At 32.8% G+C, this 20680-nt stretch overlaps 1 protein-coding gene across 1 annotated transcript; it reads left to right on the forward strand.

The window, feature by feature from the left end:
• The first annotated feature begins 863 nt into the window (after positions 1-863).
• Positions 864-17588, forward strand: LOC126967641 (facilitated trehalose transporter Tret1-2 homolog). Its single transcript, XM_050812210.1, has 10 exons — positions 864-966; positions 1248-1480; positions 2667-2820; positions 5699-5868; positions 7850-7967; positions 10179-10277; positions 12772-12830; positions 14938-15096; positions 15651-15833; positions 17287-17588. Exons 1-10 carry the CDS (start codon positions 930-932, stop codon positions 17515-17517), a joined length of 1443 nt encoding a protein of 480 aa, XP_050668167.1. The 5' UTR covers positions 864-929; the 3' UTR covers positions 17518-17588.
• The last annotated feature ends 3092 nt before the right edge of the window (positions 17589-20680 follow it).

Raw genomic sequence — 20680 nt, forward strand, 5'->3', positions numbered from 1 at the left:
CAGCTGACTTTACTGAAATAGAAACGGTCAAGATACTGTACTATGCCTATGTTCGGAGTAATATAGAATCCTCAATATGAGCGAAAATGTGCAAAAGAGAATTATGAGACACCTACTATATAAAGCACGAATTAAATTAATCGATATCCAAACAAGGTGTAGCCACTTTCATTTCATATCGTTGTCTAGAAGACACAGCATGGCAGATATATGGTTTTTGATAAAAATCAAAGTCAGTTTGACTGTATTGAATTGTTATCTCTGCTGCGTCTTCGCATATATAGAAAAGTCCTTAAACAATGAACGTTCTTTTTGAACCTACAGTGAAGTAAACTACAGATGAAACAGCTTTATGATCAGATCTGCGCACAATTTCAACAATCTAACGGGTGATATATATATTGAACTATTTGCTACTAGAATAACGTCGGCAAATAGAGCTCTGGCACAATATCACTTTGAACAGTTTCAATCGCATTCAAAGTAACATACTTAAAATATTCCTCTTAGATAGTTTATATTTTCATTAGTGAGTGTCTTATATTTTGACCTTACCTAATACTTTTTACCATTATAAAACTTAATTTTGAAGCTTTATTATTGGCCTATGATATTATTTATATGATTATACTCGTATATTTAGTGCTGTAAATCGTACTCATAATAAAAAACATAAATTCACATATTATCACCCTCACTCTAATCACAACATTTCGTACCGCTCCAAACAAATGCTATTATTACACAAGGTTTACTCTATTTAAGACTATGTCTTATCAATCTTAATTATTTATTTAGTATTTGCAAATATTTTATAAATTAATACCTTTAAGACAGTAGCAAAATAATATTAATAATAACTGATCTCTACCTGGTTAGTTCATTTTTAAATTTACTGTATAACGATTGTGCTGAAATCTCTAGTGAAAATGGGAAAAATAAGACAGTTTCAAACAACTTTGGCATGTACGTATCAATTGGACGCATCGTTTAGGCATTAATGCTACCTTACTATTTCTGTGCCATACATGTTATATCACAGTAGCAAATAGTTTTTTTAAATGTTTACATAAATATTGTTTTTAATAGAAATTAAAGCTATCAGGTTTTTGATACAGTTTATAAAACTAAGGTTTGAAGCATTATATGTAATGATAATGGACCTAGGCCAATCATAGTAAATGATAATAATTCCTGAAATATATCACTCTTATATAAAATCATTATATTTAATAATTCTGCTTCAGGTGCCTTCAGTTACCTTATATCAGCTATGTTCAACGTTTGGCCATCATATACTATCAGCGAATATACAGCACAGAACACCACCGTCATTTCAGCTCCAATGACTAGCTTCGAAGTTTCTATGGTTGGTAGTTTACCGTCCTTTGGAGCAATGTTTGGCACCATGTGTGCTGGTACGATATTTGATGTATTTGGGAGGCAGAAAGGTGGATTGTTCATTGCTTTTACTGTTTTAGTAAGTGTCATTTTATTTAATGGTTTATTTTCAATTACTTCCTACATTTTTACTACTATTATCATGACAGTCTCTCAATACTGCCCATACAATAATTATAAGCCACCAATAAGAACTGCATGAGATTCCTAAGATATGGCTAAACTGAATGTTTAAAGTGCATCGTTTGTATGTTCCGTAATGTGTTAAATGCCCTAAGCATATTTATTTTGTAGTTAAAATACAGTTTTAAAATTATATATTAATTCCATCTGGTCGTTCAATGAATTTTTTGTACGGTAAATCATCAGGGTAAATTTTCCATGATGTTTGACTAATATAAACGTCTATCTCCATCCCGATTAGTCTTCAGCAACTTGATCTTACAGCAAGTCCATTCCATGATTTTTGCTACATTAATAACAGTCTGCCGCCAGGTCTGTTTTGTATGGCCATGTTTGCATTTTTCTAAGGAGTTCTACCCTGAGATTTTCTGTGGTAAATGGTTGGGATCCCCCTCAAGTGTTGAGCGGATCTATATCTTAATCTGCTGATTGTAGTTAATATTTTCGGCTTAGTTAATACATAGGATTCTGTGAACCTGTTCTCTTGATTGTTGGTGAATACTACCACTCTCAACAACAACAATGCTCCATTGATCAATCTTCTTTGTGGTTCAAGTACTGGAGAAGATTCCCTGATCAAGGCGAAGTGTACGTTTTGGCCACACACAGTAGAATGTGTTTACAGCCCTTGAATAGTGATTTCATAAGAGACGATTAAAATCTCACCAAACTCATAAATAGTCATAAATAAAAAATAATATATAATGTAGCATGATTATTCTAATAATATTCTACTGGCACCTCTCTCTGGTAAAGGTATACTCTAAAGCATCCACTTTCCTTGGGTCTTAGGTTATTTTTTGCCACTATGGCCAGCAATTTGTTAATATCATCTTTCTATCTAGTTCATGGGTTTCCTCTATAGCGCTTACCCATCGTGTAAATTTTCCCATATCCACTTCAACTTTTAACTATGGCTGAGACCTGTGATTATCTATTGCATTTGTTATAAGATCTTATTTTTGTGTGTTTTACATTCTGTATTTTATATAGCAATATAAGATTATTTAATACCTTATACTTGTCTTAGCAATGAATATTTCGTTTTGAATTTAAAAAGTTTAAAATTAATTACCTTTTAGCTTTCATGGATATTAGTGGAGATAACAACATCAAGTTTGGTCATTATTGTAGCACGGTTCTTGGCTGGACTAGCGAGTGGTGGTGCTTCTGTTCATGGACCAATATTCATTTCAGAAGTAGCAGAAGAGTCTATTCGAGGAATGTTGGGATCAGGTATTATTTAATAGAACTTTAAACGGGGGTCAACCGTATATTAAAACTAAAATGTCTATGTGTTCTTGTATCTGTAGTCTTCATTATTATAAAAAAATCTCCCGAGAAAAGATTATGGAAATAATTATTATATTATTAAAAGGCATAAAGGCATTTATTTTCTCAAAATTTATTCCTTTAGAATTCTCTTTGGTGTCATTTCTAATATACTAGATATTACTACCGCTTCGGAAACAAATGGAGCTCTGAGAGAGAAGAAGAGGCGCCAGAAACTCTATATATATATAAACATATACAATATTGTACAGTCATTTATATCGCTATAAAATAATCACAATCTAGTCCCAGGCTGTCCGATCATTTTAGGTAGTGATTGGATTTACGACAGAGCCATTTTTTGTATAAAACATTTAAATTTATTTATAGATAATGCCTGAACAGTGGCTGGGACTTTATTATAGAAGTGTATACATTTACCCTTAAAGCTATTATGTATCTTATGAAGCCTACTAGAATTAGTTACAAGCAATCCCTTTATTTCTAGTGTTATAATTATTATATTAAACCTATATTCATGAAATTATATAAAAACAATCAACAGTGATGATTCAGTTGGTTGTATCTTGCTTTTATGATAATTATAATTATTAACCCAAGAATGGACAAGTCGTGAAGGTTTTAAATTTCAAAAGAGGATGGCGAGAATGGTCCCACATAGTTTAAAAATTAAGGAAGCATCGTACAAGTACAGGTTTATATTAATTATAAACTAAAGCTTATACGATGCTTATACAAAAATTATTGAGTCGCTATGATATGGGAGTCAAAAGAAATAAATTATTATAATTTACTAGCTGACCAAACAGACGTTGTTCTGCATGTAATAAATAAAATAATGTTTTTATATAATTTGTCAATAATATATCATAACATCAAAAATTACTTCGTAAAATATGCACCCTGCTGTCGTAATGAAATTGTTTCACAGCAGAACTGTCAAACCGTGCGTCAATAAATCTCTCATAGAAATTATGTATGGACACATCCATGGAAAAACAAATATTGTTGTTTTTATTTAATTTAGCAGCATTTTCCTATTTATTCACCTTTTAAACCTTCTTTGGACTTCCACAAATAATTCAAGGCCAAAATTAGCCAAATCGGTCCAGCCGTTCTCGAGTTTTAGCGAGACTAACGAACAGCTATTCATTTTTATATATATAGATTAAAAAATAAGTCATCTTGCACTATTGGAACGTTTTGCGCAATTGAAATTTGAAATTGACATTTTTTTTACATGACAGTAATTTTTTATATGGATGTTCCGACACCATCAAACTGTCTATACCTACTCAAATCAGAAATCAGTAATAATTCAAAATAAGACCCAATAAGATTATTATCGTTTGTTGATACTAAAATCAGTAGATAAGTATCTTTAAAAGATTCGATACCTCCTTGAAAAAACAATGGATTGTAAATCCTCAATTATTAACTGCTGGCCAACCTTCCACATAAATATTATATTATCTTATACAAATTATTAATTGAATAATAGATATTGATTAATTATTTTAGGTTATATTTTACTTAAAAGATATACCTATCTTTTTTCTCCCATTTTTTTAGATTTACTTACTTATTTGATTTTTTCTGTATCATGATGTACGCCACTTCTTTTAGTGGGTCCCAAAATATATGCATTCTGGCCATCCTCCTTTCAATTGTCTAGTCAACTATTAAATATTTCATAATGTAGTAAAATAAATCATAATATTATGATATTTACCTTAGTAAATTGTTAATAACAAAATGAAAATTAGCAATTTTAACACTTGTCGAAATTATCGCACTTGCAATGTTAATGTTCATGCTACAAAAAAGTTTTAATTAATTATTGGATAAGTTATTGAAAAATCGCGGTAAAAACTTTTTGATCACGGACTATTGTACGTTGTTCCGTCTTGTAGACACCTGAATTTTTTAAATTTTTAAATTTCATATTTAATAAGTTTAAATAATATGTATTCATTAAAGGTCCGTGGATTAAAGGTGAAGGGCGCGTGGCTTGCGCAAGCCGGAGTATCCGTTTTCGGGCATATTTTCAACCCTCTGGGAAATATATCTTTATAGAGTCAATACTTTTTTTGGGGAAATTTCCTCCTCTTTTTTAATCTTTTTTCAAATTTGATTTTTCAATCTTTATTAGTTTATGAGATATTTTCAATAAACTTAACCCCCTTTTTAGTTAATTGTTAATAACTTTTGTAATTTTTGCAAGCGAAACTTCATTTTTCGAAAACCAATCTAGATGCCATTCCGAATCGAATGACACCTCAATCATAATTTTCGGAGACTGCTGAAAAAAGTTGACCAAAAAGGCACTTGTTGACTGGACTAGTACTGATTTGCCAAATATAAATTACTAGATTTTACTTGCGACTTCGTCCGCGTTGAATAGTTACTTTATTGTATTAAAAATATCGTTATCTTGTGTCTATAGTATAGGCTATGCCTAGTTTGGGGCAAGGTAATTTGTGTAAAAGTGTATCAATTTTTTTTTAATGACACAACAGTGTCTTAAAGAAAATCATTATGTTTTAGTAACCTTTACCACATAAACGTCTTTTAACAATTCATTTGAATTTCGTAATACATTTGTTGTGAACATCATCTGGAATCTTGTCGCAAAAGCATATACACCCAAACAAAAGACTTATAAACTCGACATAGCCGAATAGTATGCATAATAAGCTTATGTTAGTTCCTGGTGTTAACATTATGACCGTTTCTAGAAAATTCACTTGTATGCCTACGTAAAAATAAATTAAAATGTTTTCTTTCTCTCAATGATTGCTAAAATAATCATACTTTTTAGCACCCATGGCTTTCTACTGCGTCGGAGTACTGATATCCTATTTATGTGGTTGGCTGCTTTCGTACCATCAAACCATATGGGTGAATATGGCGCTTTGCATCATGTATGTCGGACTCCTGTTATCCTCCGTTGAAAGTCCTGTATTTTTGATAAAGAAGAACAGAGAAGAGGTCAGTAATTAGCTATATTAAGTTGTTATTTTCAGCTTAAGTCAAGACCTATGCTTTTTGTGACTTTTCTTACTTAATTATTATTTTTATTTATAATGTGTAGAAGTTGATTTGAAACTGGAACGGTGTCTTAAAGAAAAACAGTTACAATGTTTTCTATGAAGTGAAATTGCTATGGAGCCGGTTTATACATTTAAACAGTTATATTATATTGTTTATACACGACGTGGCTAAATTACTTTATTATCAATAAAAGAAAATAAAACGTTTCCACTTTAATTCTACGTTCAATTGACAAGTTATCAAAAAAGCAAGTTAATAAAGTAAAAGTTAAAGGTCCAGCAATTTAAGAAACTTAATAAATTCCAAGACATTTAGCATACAAAGATCAAAAATATCTATGGCACAAGAATGCTAAGTAATATAATACCTAATATTATAACCGCATTGCCAGATAACCTACCAAATTTAAAAGAGCAGAAAATATACAAGCTTACTAAAAAAATTATATTTAGAAAAACAACCATATTTATGCAATGTAGATATTAAAATACCATCATGTAATTATTATAACTATTGTAATCTAACTCTGAAATCGCGAGCGACAGCTTACCCAGAAAGGGCCATAGAGGTTTTCGTGGATTTTCCGTCGGGGTAGGCAGAGACAATAGAATGCCACTTGCTTCTATCCTTACAAACCTCACGCGCTTCCTCTACATTCGTTACTCTTTTCATACATGCTCTCTTTTCATAAACGTCTCTAATTTGGTCGACGAATGTTTTACGACGAATGTCTCGCGCAACCGACTTGCCCACACACTTCTTTCTTCGCTCATTCGCTCCACGTGACTAAACGATTTCAGCATTCCTTTCTCAGTCCTTGTCACAATATCTTCTTTCTGACCACAGCTCGCTCGTATTTTGATTTTAATATTTGAAAGAAATCATAAGATTATACTACAGCGTGTCCACTATAGTAAAAAAAATACAAAGAATTCAATTAGTATTTTTTATTTTGACGCGTTTAGCAAAATAGTCAGAATTTCTCGTACAACTCTGAACGAGCGGCGATATCACAGCATTAATCTATCACAAATCACGTTTTTTGCTTATAATAACCAAGCTTGTTTATCTAGCAACCCGTAGCATAAACCGCTTAATGATACCACCGAGGCTAATGTAAACACAAGTGGATATAGCTCATGTAGCGACGGCGGGTTTGGCGCCAAAACAGCTGAGCAGGTGGGTCGCATGAGCATAGCAGAGGTGTCCTAGGAGTGTGATTTTGACCATTTTTAAAGAGTCGCTTGCGAGTCCACACGATAGCTGTTGTATGGCCTTACCAATCATGCGATCTGACATTTATTTCTGGTCAAGTAAGATTGTAAGGTCAAGTCAATCCAGTACATAATGAGATCGAAGTTATACTATAGCAATACCATATTATTATGTGTAATAAATAGATATAATGACTCACCACGGCTACTAGACGAAGCCATAAGGGGAGAACGGCATCGCAATCAGACACTTGCTGTCGTCGGTCGTGTCGATTTAGTTACAGGTATTGAAGTACCTACAAAATTACCAGTGGAGGCTCCTTTGCACAGGATGCCGGCTAGATTATGGGTACAACAACGGCGCCTATTTCTGTCGTGAAACAGTAATGTGTAAACATTATTGTGTTTCGGTCTGGAGAGCGCCGTAGCTAGTGAAATTACTGGGCAAATTAGACTTTAACATCTTATGTCTCAGGTGACGAGTGTAATTGTTGTGCCGCTCAGAAATTTTGGGTTTTCCAATAATACTGAGCGTCACTGCATTGTAGTGGGCATGGCGTATCAATTACAATTAGCTGAACGTCCTGCTCGTCTCGTTCTTTATTTTCATAAAAAAAAATGATCAGGGCTCGTTAACAATACTAAGTAAAAAAAATACACAAAAACTGGTTACATTTTTGTCATCAAACTAATAAATGTTACAGGAGGCTCGGATGTCGATAGCACTATATAGAGGTGAATCGCCAGACTCTAAAGTTGTACTTGAAGAGCTCTCTAGATTAAAACAGAGGCTGCAACCTGCGGAATTAGTGCCCATGTCTGGTAAGTTAAAATTGCAAGTTTTTTTTTTATGAAATAGGAGATGCAACGAGTGCTTCTTCTTGTCGACCTCTATTTAAAGAAATTATGAGATAAGCCTTGAATTTGAATTTGAATTGGATTTTGATTTGAATTTGAAATTGAATTTGAATTTGATCAAAAACATACGTCTGATATCTATACAATGTTAAAAGGTTTTAAACGCCAGGTATCTAAATAGACTCATATTTCCCTTATGTAGAACTGTATCTTTTAGGCATAAAGGTATTTATTTTCTCAGAATTGACTTCAGAATTACTTTCGATGTCAAAATATCTAATATACTAGATACCACTACCGCTTCGGAAACAAATGGCGCTCTGAGAGAGAAGAAGCAGCGCAAGAAACTCTCCCAGCATTCTTTTTTTGCACTCTTTTCAATAAAATATACAATATTGTACAGTTATTTCTATCGCTATAAAATAATCATAATCTAGTCCCAGGCTGTCCGATCACTTAGATATTCAGCTGTGGAGTAATAGGATTTTCGACAGAGCCATTTTTTTTATAAAACATTTAAATTTATTTATAGATAATGTCTGAATAACCTTTAAATTTACCCTTAATTTTATTCTAAATTTACCCTTAAAGCTATTATCGTTACAGCATGTCCATGAAAACATATAATAAGTTGCCTAATGAATTGGAAGATTTACTTTTTAAGATTTTTAAAAGAAGACTACATCAATGTTAATAAACAAGTGCTTCTATAGTTTAAATGAATTTTTCAATACAAATTGAATTATTATAACGAACTAGTCTATTTGATAATAATATTATATGAAAATTCACGGTATAGTAAAAAAAACGAAGGACTCGCCGTGATATTAGCAAGTGAAGCACAGTTATGCTAGTGTGTGTGCGGTTACGGGGGATACTAGTAACACAATTTTATCTCCCTTAAATAATCATATATGGCCACAAATACTCATATAGTATCATTTTTACACTTTTTCACAACGCACGACGGCATTTTTAAAATATTTTATTGAGACGCAAACTGATCTGTCACAGACGATGACAATTCTCATAATGGCCACCTATCGGCATGTAGTAGTGTAAGTGTTTGCGTGGGGCTATGTATTTACACGTTAATCGGCTTGTTTTGGTGCTACACTGTTATGTAAGATGACACGGAGTCCTTATATTTTTACTGGTCTGTGATGTAAATTATATACTTTTATCAAATCAAATCAAATCAAAATAATAATATAACTTTATTCATGTAGGTCACGGAAATGACACAAAATATTTTCTTATTGAATCTACCGCTACTTCGTAAAGGGTTGAGCTAATGAGAAGAAGTAGCAAGAAACTCATTGCCACTCTTTTATATCAAGATTTACATTTCCATCGATTTACAAATCATTTCAATTACAATATAATATGTAAAGAGATGCAACAAACATACTCAAACGTCAAAAAGTCAATGCATTTATGACATTAAATTTGTTGAAATTATACATAGGAACTAAATGAATTATTAAATTATTTACGTCTTATTTTATAATATCTTTAAATTATAATTTTATTAATATTAATTATAGAGCATTGTCAAATCCGACATGTTTCAGTATAACAGTAATGTGTAATTAGACAACTCTATAACATATTTTATATTTTGCATATAATTTGACGAAACATATTGGGTTATTAATAATATTAAGTTAACATCTTAACTACAATGCTTCTCTCTAATAAAATTTCATTTCATTTCATTAATTGTCTTACAAAACCTGAGGATTCCCCGGAACAAAGCCAACCTTTAAGACAGGTGTACTAATTGTTTGAAGGTTTACCTATATCTTACCGTGCTGTTAAGACCGTCCATTCTATAGTGAAACAAAGTTGCTTGCAAAAACCTGCAGTCCGGATATTGCATTATATTATTTTATCAACAATACTTTTCTCAGCGCACGCGATGTAAATGATATTTATTATAAGTATTCTTTCTACACCTTGGGTTACATTATTGGAGTTTTAGTAAATATCCTTTATATTTTGAAAATATAAGCATATTATGTTACAGGGACAGTGAAAGATTTTTGAAATAGATTTATTAGGAGCCTATTCAATGCAAACAAACATACAATTAAATCTTTCCCCTTTATAATATTAGTATAGAAGTATAGATAACAGTAGCATTGTATCATCAAATAGTTTTTAATTTTGCAGAAGTTGACGCTGAAAAGGCAGAAAAGGAAAAATTGGAGGGAAGTAATGAAAATGAAACATGTGAAAATAAAATGCCGATGCCTCCATACAAGATGCTATGTAAGATAATTTTATATAATAATCTCAACTGGAAGTTATCTTTAGATGTTTCGTTAGCTGTAATGTGTTGGTTTATTTTTTCTTTTCTTATATCTGCCATCAAATCGATCCAAAACAGTATACTTAGTTCATGATTATTAATAGCTGACATTACATTAACTTAATTTATTTTGATTGATTTGTAACCTCGCCCAAGTAGATTACATTTACGCGACAACTTAACCATTAAATTTTCTCTAAGAACTATCGAGTTATGGAACTAAACTTAAAAACCACAAAGAATTATGCACATTGCAACTTAGAACGACTTAAAAAAGATAAAACTAGCGATATTAAATGAAGAATTGTGAAATGATTCATGTTTTAATTATTATAAAATATTATTGATTTCTAATTCATTGATGTTTAATTCACTTTGTAAATATCCCGATAATTTTTGCATTCAATTTAATTCAATACTTGTCTTTTATGTCTATGTTGAAATGTGTGTAATACCTATAACTAAGCCAACACTTAGAGTTTATTTTTAACTGTAATAATATTATAATGCTTTTGTTAGTGTTTGTCTTGTTGGTGGTAAATAATTAAAATTTATTTACGAGAAAATTTATTGATGTAGGCGTCACTTTGCGGAAATCCATAATTATACAAATGATTCGAGTTTTCTTTAGTGTTAATTCCGCCAATATTTGTCTTTAAACAATTCGACACGTGTTTCGCCTCTACACGAGGCATCCTCAGGACGTGTTGTCTCGCCAAAATCTGGCACGAGACTGAAGCAAGTGAGCCGGAAGCCGTTCTTTTATACCCTCGTCCCATTAAATGAAGCGCGGTGGTTGGTCGGCTGTTGTGACGTATTACCCCCCGGAAGAGATACGCAACAAAGGTGATGGGACTAAATATGTTTGTTCATTCAACAATGTAAACATGTTATTTTTGTAGTTTATTATTTCTAATTGCTCTAACATATTTGAGTGGAATCCTTTATCACATGTATGTAAAATATTTAATTAACTCAGAACTTTATCCCGTCCCACCACAACCAAATACCAAATATGAGGGTAGTTTGACATATATTGGTCCAATATCAGATAAAATAGCTAAAATATTTAGGAAAAACAAAATTAATGTGTAATTCCGAACGAATCACAATGTCAATCGCCGCTATCGTATGCTGATGACTTTCACTTATACGATATATCGTTCCATCCAAATCACTCACACTTGGCTCTAAAGCAATTGAACAACGATTTCAATAGTATAGCAGAATGGTCAGAAAGAAATGCAGGGGTTCTTAACACTGAAAAAACGAAATACAATGTTACTCGTGACGCCTTCTCAATTAGAAAAGACTCAGCGCCTAAATCTTCATATTAAAATTGGAAATAAAAGTATTGAACAGGTTTCTAAGGCTCGCAATCTAGGCAACATTTTTGACGAGAGCTTGGGATTCGAAAAAAATTGTGAATAAGACTATGGGTAACTGTTACTATCAATTTAAAACACTTTATCGTATAAAAAATTACATTAGTACTCAGTTACGTCTTAGACTATGCGATTCACTTATCTTGTCAAAACTGAATTTCGGAGACGTGGTGTATGGTGATCGATTACTGGCTCGCTCTAGGAAGGCAATACACCTTTTACTAGATGCGTGTGCACGCTACTTATGGGACATATAACTCCGTTTTGGAACGATGCCGGAGATCTTAATATGAGTTTCCACAGAAAAGTTCATTTTGCACTTAGGCTTTTCGGTATAATAAAAGTCAAAACACCATACTATCTCTACAGTAAATTGTCTTGGCTAGGGGATCTCAACGACACTAATTCAACAAGAGCTTCGCAATATGGATCGGCTGTCTTAAAACACCATAGTGCTGCATTTAGAGGAAGTTTTCGTTACAATGCAACCAAAAGCTGGAATAATCTTCCACCTCCACTTCGTGAATTAACTTCACTTCGTAATTACTATATGTCGAAAATGTAAGTCAAGATTCACTCTGAAAATCAGTGCTGTTTCATGGCCGTGTCACAGATAAATCCTGAGTCTGTGACCCATTTCCCGCACTGCACAGGAACTCTCCAATATTAAATTAATTACTATTTAAATACGTTTTTTTTGGTTTGTTTTGTACTTTTAGCTTTTTATATTAAGTTTATCCTGTGAGTGTTTTTTGGAATAAAAGTTTTTCTTTCTTTCTATTTCCGACGTAGATTTGACAAAATATCACCATGGAAATACTTTTACACATGTTTAAGGCAACTTAGATTAAATTAAGGAATGAAATTTGTAAACCGCATCATTAAGAGCAAGTTGATGATATGGACGCGGATTTCAATAAATATTTTCATATCGGTAAACCATTATCCAGACTTAGACTTAGGTTACCTTTAGTCCAAGAAATTGATTCCTACGAAGCACGTGCAAAAATCCTTTTATTATTATTAAAAATGTTTGTCTTTGAAAACAGAAAACGTCTTTTTGTTTCAGTTATTTCACCATCATCACGACGAGCCTTTATAGTTGTCGGAATTGCTATGTCTACACAGGTTAGTGATTCCAATAAATTTTCAAGAATTCAAAAGGAATTTCTAGCCTTGTATTTTATTGTTTCTTTAGGGTGAGACGAAGAAGATGCTAACATAATAGTAAGTGATATTCCTTGCCTACTACAATAAATGTCCCCTCAGATTCTTGAAAAAGCAAAATTCTAACCCACACTTCTATTGTGTCCCTCACATTGTGACATAAGTGTAGCAATATGCAGTAGTAGTAGTAAGGCATAATAAGTTTTACCAGACGTTCAGTTCAATGATTTTTGAATAAAATTTTCAAATAATGTTAATAAACGTATAGGTATGTTAGTAATATTTTATAACGTTTATGCGAAAACAATATACATAAATTAAGTACTTGTGATTATTGATGAAATAAAAAGGTAAAATACAAAAAACGAATACGTAAATTGTTTTATCTAGTTATTTTTCATTCGTGTTTCCAAGTACTCGTATCAGAAGTCGGTTAAAAATGAGTGAATCTTATAAAGAAATTCGATCAAAAATGCCCACTGAGTTTCTTACGCTCGTTCTTCTCAGGTCAGAGGCATACTATATCGAATGGGTGGTAGTTTTTGACGGTCATGATTATCTTAAATCCTATTTTGAATAAAAATAGATTACAGCAGGAATTTGAAAGAAAGCACCTGAAATAGATCAATAGAAAGGGTGTGGTGTTTCAGCACGATAATGGCCACACACATCTTTAGCCACTCAACAAAAATTAAGAATAAAATAGGCCTGGCTAAAAATCTTCTGGTTTCCAGTTTTTAAGGTTTTTTCAGAATTAGTTAGGCAGTGTCAGTGAAAATCAAGAGAGGATTTCCAAAAATACTTTTCGCGTTCATTGATCGAAGTCCCAAATTTTTTTCAGTATCGATATCATGTTACTATCAACAAAACTAGCTAACACTAGAGCAAAAAGCAATCGAACAAAATTGCAAAATAAGAAGAAAGTTATTCTGGAACCTATTTTAAATAATTCTCAAATTAAGTTGTGGAAATGCTTATGTTTCTGCATCAAATTTAATGACAACACAAACACCATACAAAATATGAAAGATTGAAGCGATTGCACTGGTGACAGCGAAAATTTTATTTATTTATTTCGATAGCTGCACCAACAACACATCATTATAAAATTTAAATTTTAGCAAGTACACAAGGGATTGTACAATATGACATGTCTTTACAGGTGTAAACAACATTTACAATAGTGCGAAAAGAGTAACAAAGTTGAACAATTAAAATTAAAGAAATGAAGAGTTATACAAAAATGGTGATATTAAATGACTTAAATACATTACTACTTTAAAAAAATTGACTGACACTTCAACAATATGTTATAGTAGTAGTATATATTAGTATTTTATTTAAGGATTCGCAATACAATATCGTTTTGTTAGACCATTTCAGTGCAACCGTGAATTGCTAGCGAAGCATTTGCATAGCAAGCATTGCAAGCAGGTGACCCACCTAGCATATTCAAATTACTCGCGATTTCGTTTGGTAGAAGCAATCGAAATTATATAAGACGGGATAACGGTGACAATTTCATGATAATAAAAAAAAACATTATACTTGTACTGTATCTATTTTAAATTTTTAAATTAATATATTATTTCGTTAGTTATTTTAACCAGTGGGACTTTGCACAGGATGCCGGCTAGATTATGGGAACCACAATGGTGCCTATTTCTGCCGTGAAGCAGTAATGTATACGCATTACTGTGTTTCGGTCAGAAGGGCGCCGTAGCTAGTGAAATTACTGGGCAAATGAGGCTTAACATTTTATGTCTCAAGGTGACGAGCGCAGTTGTAGTGCCATTCAGAATTTTAGGGAACTTTCAAGAATCCTGAGCGGCACTGCATTGTACCAGCAAGGCAGTAGCTGAACGTCCTGCTCGTCTTGTCCCTTATTTTCATAAAATAAAACCTTGACACTACATGTTTTCAAGCCATTACTTTTAAAACTGTGATGGTCTCGTATGGGTCTGTCAGCAATCATGGAGTACGTTACCGGGAAACTCATAAACCCTCGATGCGTTGTAAATATCCTGTGTGCCAATAATATTTAAAACTAGATTTGTTCTTGTGTTAGGTGATGATGGGGCTCACTCCTGCACAAGTATACGCGAAGGACATCTTCTCTCAAGCAGCACCAGGTCTTTCGTCGCACATGTGTTCAGTTATGTTTGCTTTGGTCCTTGTGTGTGGAAGCATGTGCAGTGTGCTCCTCTCAGACAAGTTTGGTAGACGGGTATGTACCAGATAAAATAGTAAATAGTTTTAATTAGGAACACCAGGAAAGGAAGGACCACGAAACATTATCTCCCGCCATATTTGATTATGATGTTGATTACTCACATTATCTCCTTCCTTTCGTTATATCCATCATCAATAATGACAGTGGGTTATGAGTATACTTTAATCTCAAAAGGCATAGGTGCTAAGGGTTTAATGTATTTTTATCAAGGAAACTTGGGGTGGGTCGCTTTCCTTCCATAAAATATGGTAAAAAAAGATCCATGCGTCATTACTGTTCATTTGAGTAATTTTTTAACTAACTGAATGTAAATCGAAACGATTGAGTTCTTATGGCGGTACTCTGCTAATATTTATTTAAAACCAATAAGTTTTTTGCCACTTTTCTTCATTTAAGCTCATCTTTTCCGAAGTGTAAATAATCTCAAAATATCTTCATGCACTTTTGAGCCGCTTGGCCAATTGCCTATTCTAATAAAAATAAATATAATATCTATAATAAAATGGCACAGATATTTAGTTACTGTAAAAATATATTCTCTATTTCAGCCGTTACTCTTGGCATCAGCTATCGGCGTTTGTGTATGCCTGGTTTCGATGGGATTCTTGATGCAGACCAACGTAGCGCCCCCGTGGCTAACAGCATGCGTCATCCTGGCTTTCTGCTTCGTCTTCATGTTTGGAGCGGGAAGTGTGCCATACCTGCTGCTCACTGAAGTATTTATGTCAGAGGTAGTATATTTTTTATTTTCGCTACACACAGGAGTAACTATAATGAAAATTCGAAAGGAGTCTAACCTTAAAAAGAGCTTCCTAAATGGCCTCTTTTATCCTAAATTTCAATAAAAAAGGCACTGTTGTTTTTGGAATGAGATGAGCAAACCTACCAAATGGTAGCCTACGCTAGTCTGCAGTGCCTGTCTGGTCCGTGGGGCCATGCTCCGTTTGAACAAAATATGTGAGACACATATCACCAAATTGAAACTTTGATATATCAGATTTGGCGAAAAAGGGACGCGTAAAAATCGTTCTAAAACGGTACATCTAACAACATGAACATAATGAATATAATAATGAACCAAAAACTGAATATCGTGGCTAACCGTAGAACAAAATTGAAGAAATGTTCTATATGTCCGTTAAGGGGGGAACCGAGCTTCTAGCGGAAGCACGAAGAAAGGACGTAGTAGTACAAATTTAGGTATTTCCTTGTTATTATTAAATCTATGTTATTGAAAAATTTGTTTAGTAATAATTTTAAATCTGATCACTGTTCGTGAAGTATTTAAGCCATAGGTGCTAAGGGTTTAATGTATTTTTATCAAGGAAACTAGTACTTATTATGTTATTTCCTAATTTTATGATTTATTAAGAGTGAATCTTGAAATCTTGAATATAAACCACATAATCAAAGTTTTAATATAATAATAGGTATAGGAATAAAAACAACGGTCGTACACTCGGCGAACGAACATACAACGGCCATCCCCTTGGATGAATTAACCAGTATATATAATATTATAGTAAATTAAAAAGTACCAAACATTGTACGAGTAACAACTAATATATAAACATTTTAATTTGATCGCATTATAAGTTTAATTACTCTGTGGAATAGATATAATTAATAATAAGAGAGATAATTAGGTACCTATGATTTATTGCGATTGCATTGCATCTTTATTGTAAAAAAAATCTGCCTCACAATATTACTTTTATTTTTTAATATTTACGGGGCGGGGCGATCACTTTTCATCCATAAAAACATGTACAGATTCTAACAAACATTACAGCTGTATCACGGACTAGAAAATAAGGACTCTGTGTCACCTTACATAAGAGTGTAGCTCCAAAACAAGCCGATTAACGTGTAAATACATAGCCCCACGCTCACGCTCACACTACTACAGGCCGATAGGCGGCTATTATGAGAATTGTCATCGTCTGTGACAGATCATTTTACGTCTCAATAAAATATCTTAAAAATGCCGTCGTGCGTTGTGAAAAAGTGTTAAAATGATTTTATATAAGTATTTGATTATTTAAGGGAGAAAAAAGTGTGTAACTAGTATCCCCCGTAACCGCACACACACTAGCATAACGGTGCTTCACTTGCTAATATCACGGCGCAGAGTCCTTCTTTTTTTACTCGTCCTTGAGTTGTATGTATAATGTGATGTTTCAGGTTCAAAGCTTGGCCTCAATCATAATCATGGAATGGATGTGGCTCCTCAGCTTCTTCATTCTCGGAGTCTTTCCCTTGATGGCCCAGTACCTGGGCATCCCCGGGTCTTTCTACATCTTCGCTGGCTTTTCTGTCATCGACATCCTTCTTGCTATATTCATGTTGCCAGAAACGAAAGGCTTGACGAAGGAACAGATACAAGAGGCTTTTCTTGGAAGGAAACAGAAATAGCGTAACTTTAGCTTTTTAAAAGTTAGGGATAACTTATTGGAGTGTCAATAAATATTTTATTATATTTTGTACAGATTTTTTTTAGCTTTTTAATACGTTTTAAATCACAAAATATAAGATTCAAAATAATGCTAAAAAATTTGTTATTTTTTAAAGTGATGTTAACCCATACTTTTGGGATTCATTACAGATTAAATTTGAAAACAAAATTTATGAACGATGCGGGACTCGAACCCGCGACCTCACGCGTTTTCCTTTCAAATTTAATTTGTGTAATAAATCCCAAAAGTGAGGGATAACACTTTAAAATATAATAACAAAATGTTCAGACTTGAAAGACCGACATCTCAAGTCAATTTCCTAATATGCAAATATTGGGGTTGAGCAGGTTATCAACTGTAAAGTAAATCCTGTAGATGAAGCCACAACCTGAGAGTTGAACAAGAATATCAATATCAAGATTTATCAACGATACGTCATTCGAACGGTTGGCTCAGTGGAAGAGCGCTCACACGAAACGCGATAGGTCACAGGATCGAGTCCGGCATCGTTCATAAATTATGTTCCCAAATTTAATTTGTGTAAAATAAGGCTGATCAATCTTAGTTGCAGTAGAAGTTATCTATGCGTAGAAGTATATAAAATTCTCGTGTCACGGTGTGCGGGACCGAACTCCTCCGAAACGGCTTGACCGATTCTCATGAAATTTTGAGTGCATATTGGGTAGGTCTGAGAATCGGACAACATCTATTTTTCATCCCCCTAAATGTTAAGGGTGGTCAACACTATTTTTATTTTTTTATTTTTTTTTTATTTGTTTGATTATGAGTCAGCATTAAAAAATACATACAAATTCAAATTTTCTCCCAACGATCAACACTTACTTTTGTATCGCGATTTTAATATTATTCTAATCCATCCACAGACACGCCATAGAGTTGCAATATGGCAATCGAATATAATGATTATTGTAGTACCATAAATTTTATGTACGATATATTTGGTAGGTCTGAGAATCGGTCGTCATCTATTTTTATACCCTAAAAATATTAATTATTGTAATTTTTTTATTATTTTATATGGCGTTGGCAAACGTTGTATTACGTTTGCTGTGCCAGCTAGTACTCAGCTAGCTTATGAATAAATATCTAAATAAAAGTGTTTATTTAATTTAATTTTATTCATTTCAAGGAATATCAACAGCTATTTGCATATAATAAAAATACAATGACGTTCTATTCATTACAGATAATTTATGTCATACAAAATTAAAGCCGAAATATAGCACATGCCATAAATCACCTCATAATAAGCTTTGACTGCCATATCTATTAACAATTCTGTGCTTACTCCAGAGGGCCTACCATCAACTTTTAATAAGCGATGCTATTCCAATGCAGTTCAGTTTAGGTACCTAAACCGAATCGCTAAAATTCGTACCATGAAGTGCCTTTTACTGAATGGCATGAAAACGCTTATGAAAAATGAACGAAATAAATTTGTCTATGTTCTGCGGTGTGAGAAATAGATGACGCTCTACAGTCGTTGCATAAGTTTGTCTCTCTTACTCGATCCATATGCGTTGCGTTTCGAAACCTAAAATGATCTTAGCGGTTTTTTTGCGTAGAAAATACTAATAATACATTTTAAGATTGCGCTTTATAGCGGTAATTATAAACCATTAAGCCCTTTTTTTGTACTTCTTAAATAATAGTAATATAAATAAATATAGTTCTTTGAATTACAAATTAAATTTTTGCTTATGTGTTTTCGTAAAAATAACGAGTTAAGACAGGAGCACAGAGTACCTATATTTTTTATATTCGCTCTTGCGAACAAGCTATACGCTATTTATAACTATATATAGCCCGAGCCCTTACTGCATCGTCTTTAGTATTTTCATTGTTGTATATTATTTTCAGTATTTTGTTTTACAAAAAAGTACAATAAAGTAGTCTCATCTCATCTTTTATCAATAAAATTTTCCTTTTCTGTATGTTTTCACTATTTTTCAAATGTTATTAACAACACGATTCACTTTCCTCTAAGGAAGTAGCAACTTATTTCGAATCGCTCATTTTGACACATAAGCTATCCAGTTTAGGTTGAAATATTATATCATGGTATGAATGAATGAACGAACTAAATCGGTTTGCTATTCAATTGACATCATTTTTGGCATTCAATTGACATCATTGCGATTTAATCAGTTGATTTGACTTCAACCTAAAATAGATAGCTCTAATCACGTCGTAGTACGAAATAGCAAAGCAGTTCATTTTAGGTTGTCAATTGAATCGCAATTAGACTTCATGGTAAGCCCGCAGTTGTTTAAAATATTATTGGTCAATAGGCAGCAATGTAAACATACTTTCAGCTTAAGCTGCGTGTTTTGAATTTAGAACCTGATTTGGACAGTGACATCAGCGGAGTAGCAGTTAGGTATTTTTTTAACCCTTAAGAAAAAGAAGGTTACTATAAGTGTTACGTTTGTCAGTCAATTATTGAATTGAACAAAGTTTATTTGACTTTGACTCTACATAAATTCAAATTCAAATATTTTTATTCAAAATAGAATGTGACATCACTTATTTAAAGTCAAAAACTACCACCCATTCCTAACCATAATTAGTTAAAGGCATCTAGAGTAGTAGGTTCGTAGTTGATGGCTAGCACTACTTAATTAAACTTACTAAACTACTTAATAAATATGGCCATTCCCTACAAACAGCAGGTTTATGTGAAACAGACATAAATGCTGGAGCCTTAATCCACAAAACAGCTGTTTTGTTGGGCTAGCTTGAAATATCGTGAGTAAAAAACTCAAAAATCAGGCTTGCGTTCTCAGCAATTTCCTTCTCCAAAAATTAATATTGGGATTTATAGATTTATTCAATTCGGTCCAAAAATAACACATTTTTCAATGAAACACATTGGCAGTCCCTTATATCAATATTGACCGCTTAATTTTTTTTTTATAAATTATTTTAATTACAGTCCATGTGAAGCGGTGCAACACAAACACTAAAATGTCATGACTTAATTAAATGTAAATTAATTGAATCAAGCCATAATAATTATTGAGTACATTTCAAAGTAGGGGAAACAGTTGTACCTAGGACAGTTTTTTAGATATTTATTTTATATTTTTATTTGACGTACT

The sequence above is a fragment of the Leptidea sinapis genome, chromosome 13 (genome assembly GCF_905404315.1).
Source record: "Leptidea sinapis chromosome 13, ilLepSina1.1, whole genome shotgun sequence".
In the NCBI taxonomy this organism is placed as follows: domain Eukaryota; kingdom Metazoa; phylum Arthropoda; class Insecta; order Lepidoptera; family Pieridae; genus Leptidea; species Leptidea sinapis.

What these genes read in the sequence shown, in the direction of transcription:
- LOC126967641 (XM_050812210.1), top strand. Translation starts at nt 930, where the DNA reads ATGGGAAAAATAAGACAGTTTCAAACAACTTTGGCAT. An exon ending in TAAAGAAGAACAGAGAAGAG is followed by an intron (nt 5,869 to 7,849) that starts GTCAGTAATTAG and finishes TAAATGTTACAG; the next exon opens with GAGGCTCGGATGTCGATAGC. An exon ending in CAGACAAGTTTGGTAGACGG is followed by an intron (nt 15,097 to 15,650) that starts GTATGTACCAGA and finishes TCTCTATTTCAG; the next exon opens with CCGTTACTCTTGGCATCAGC.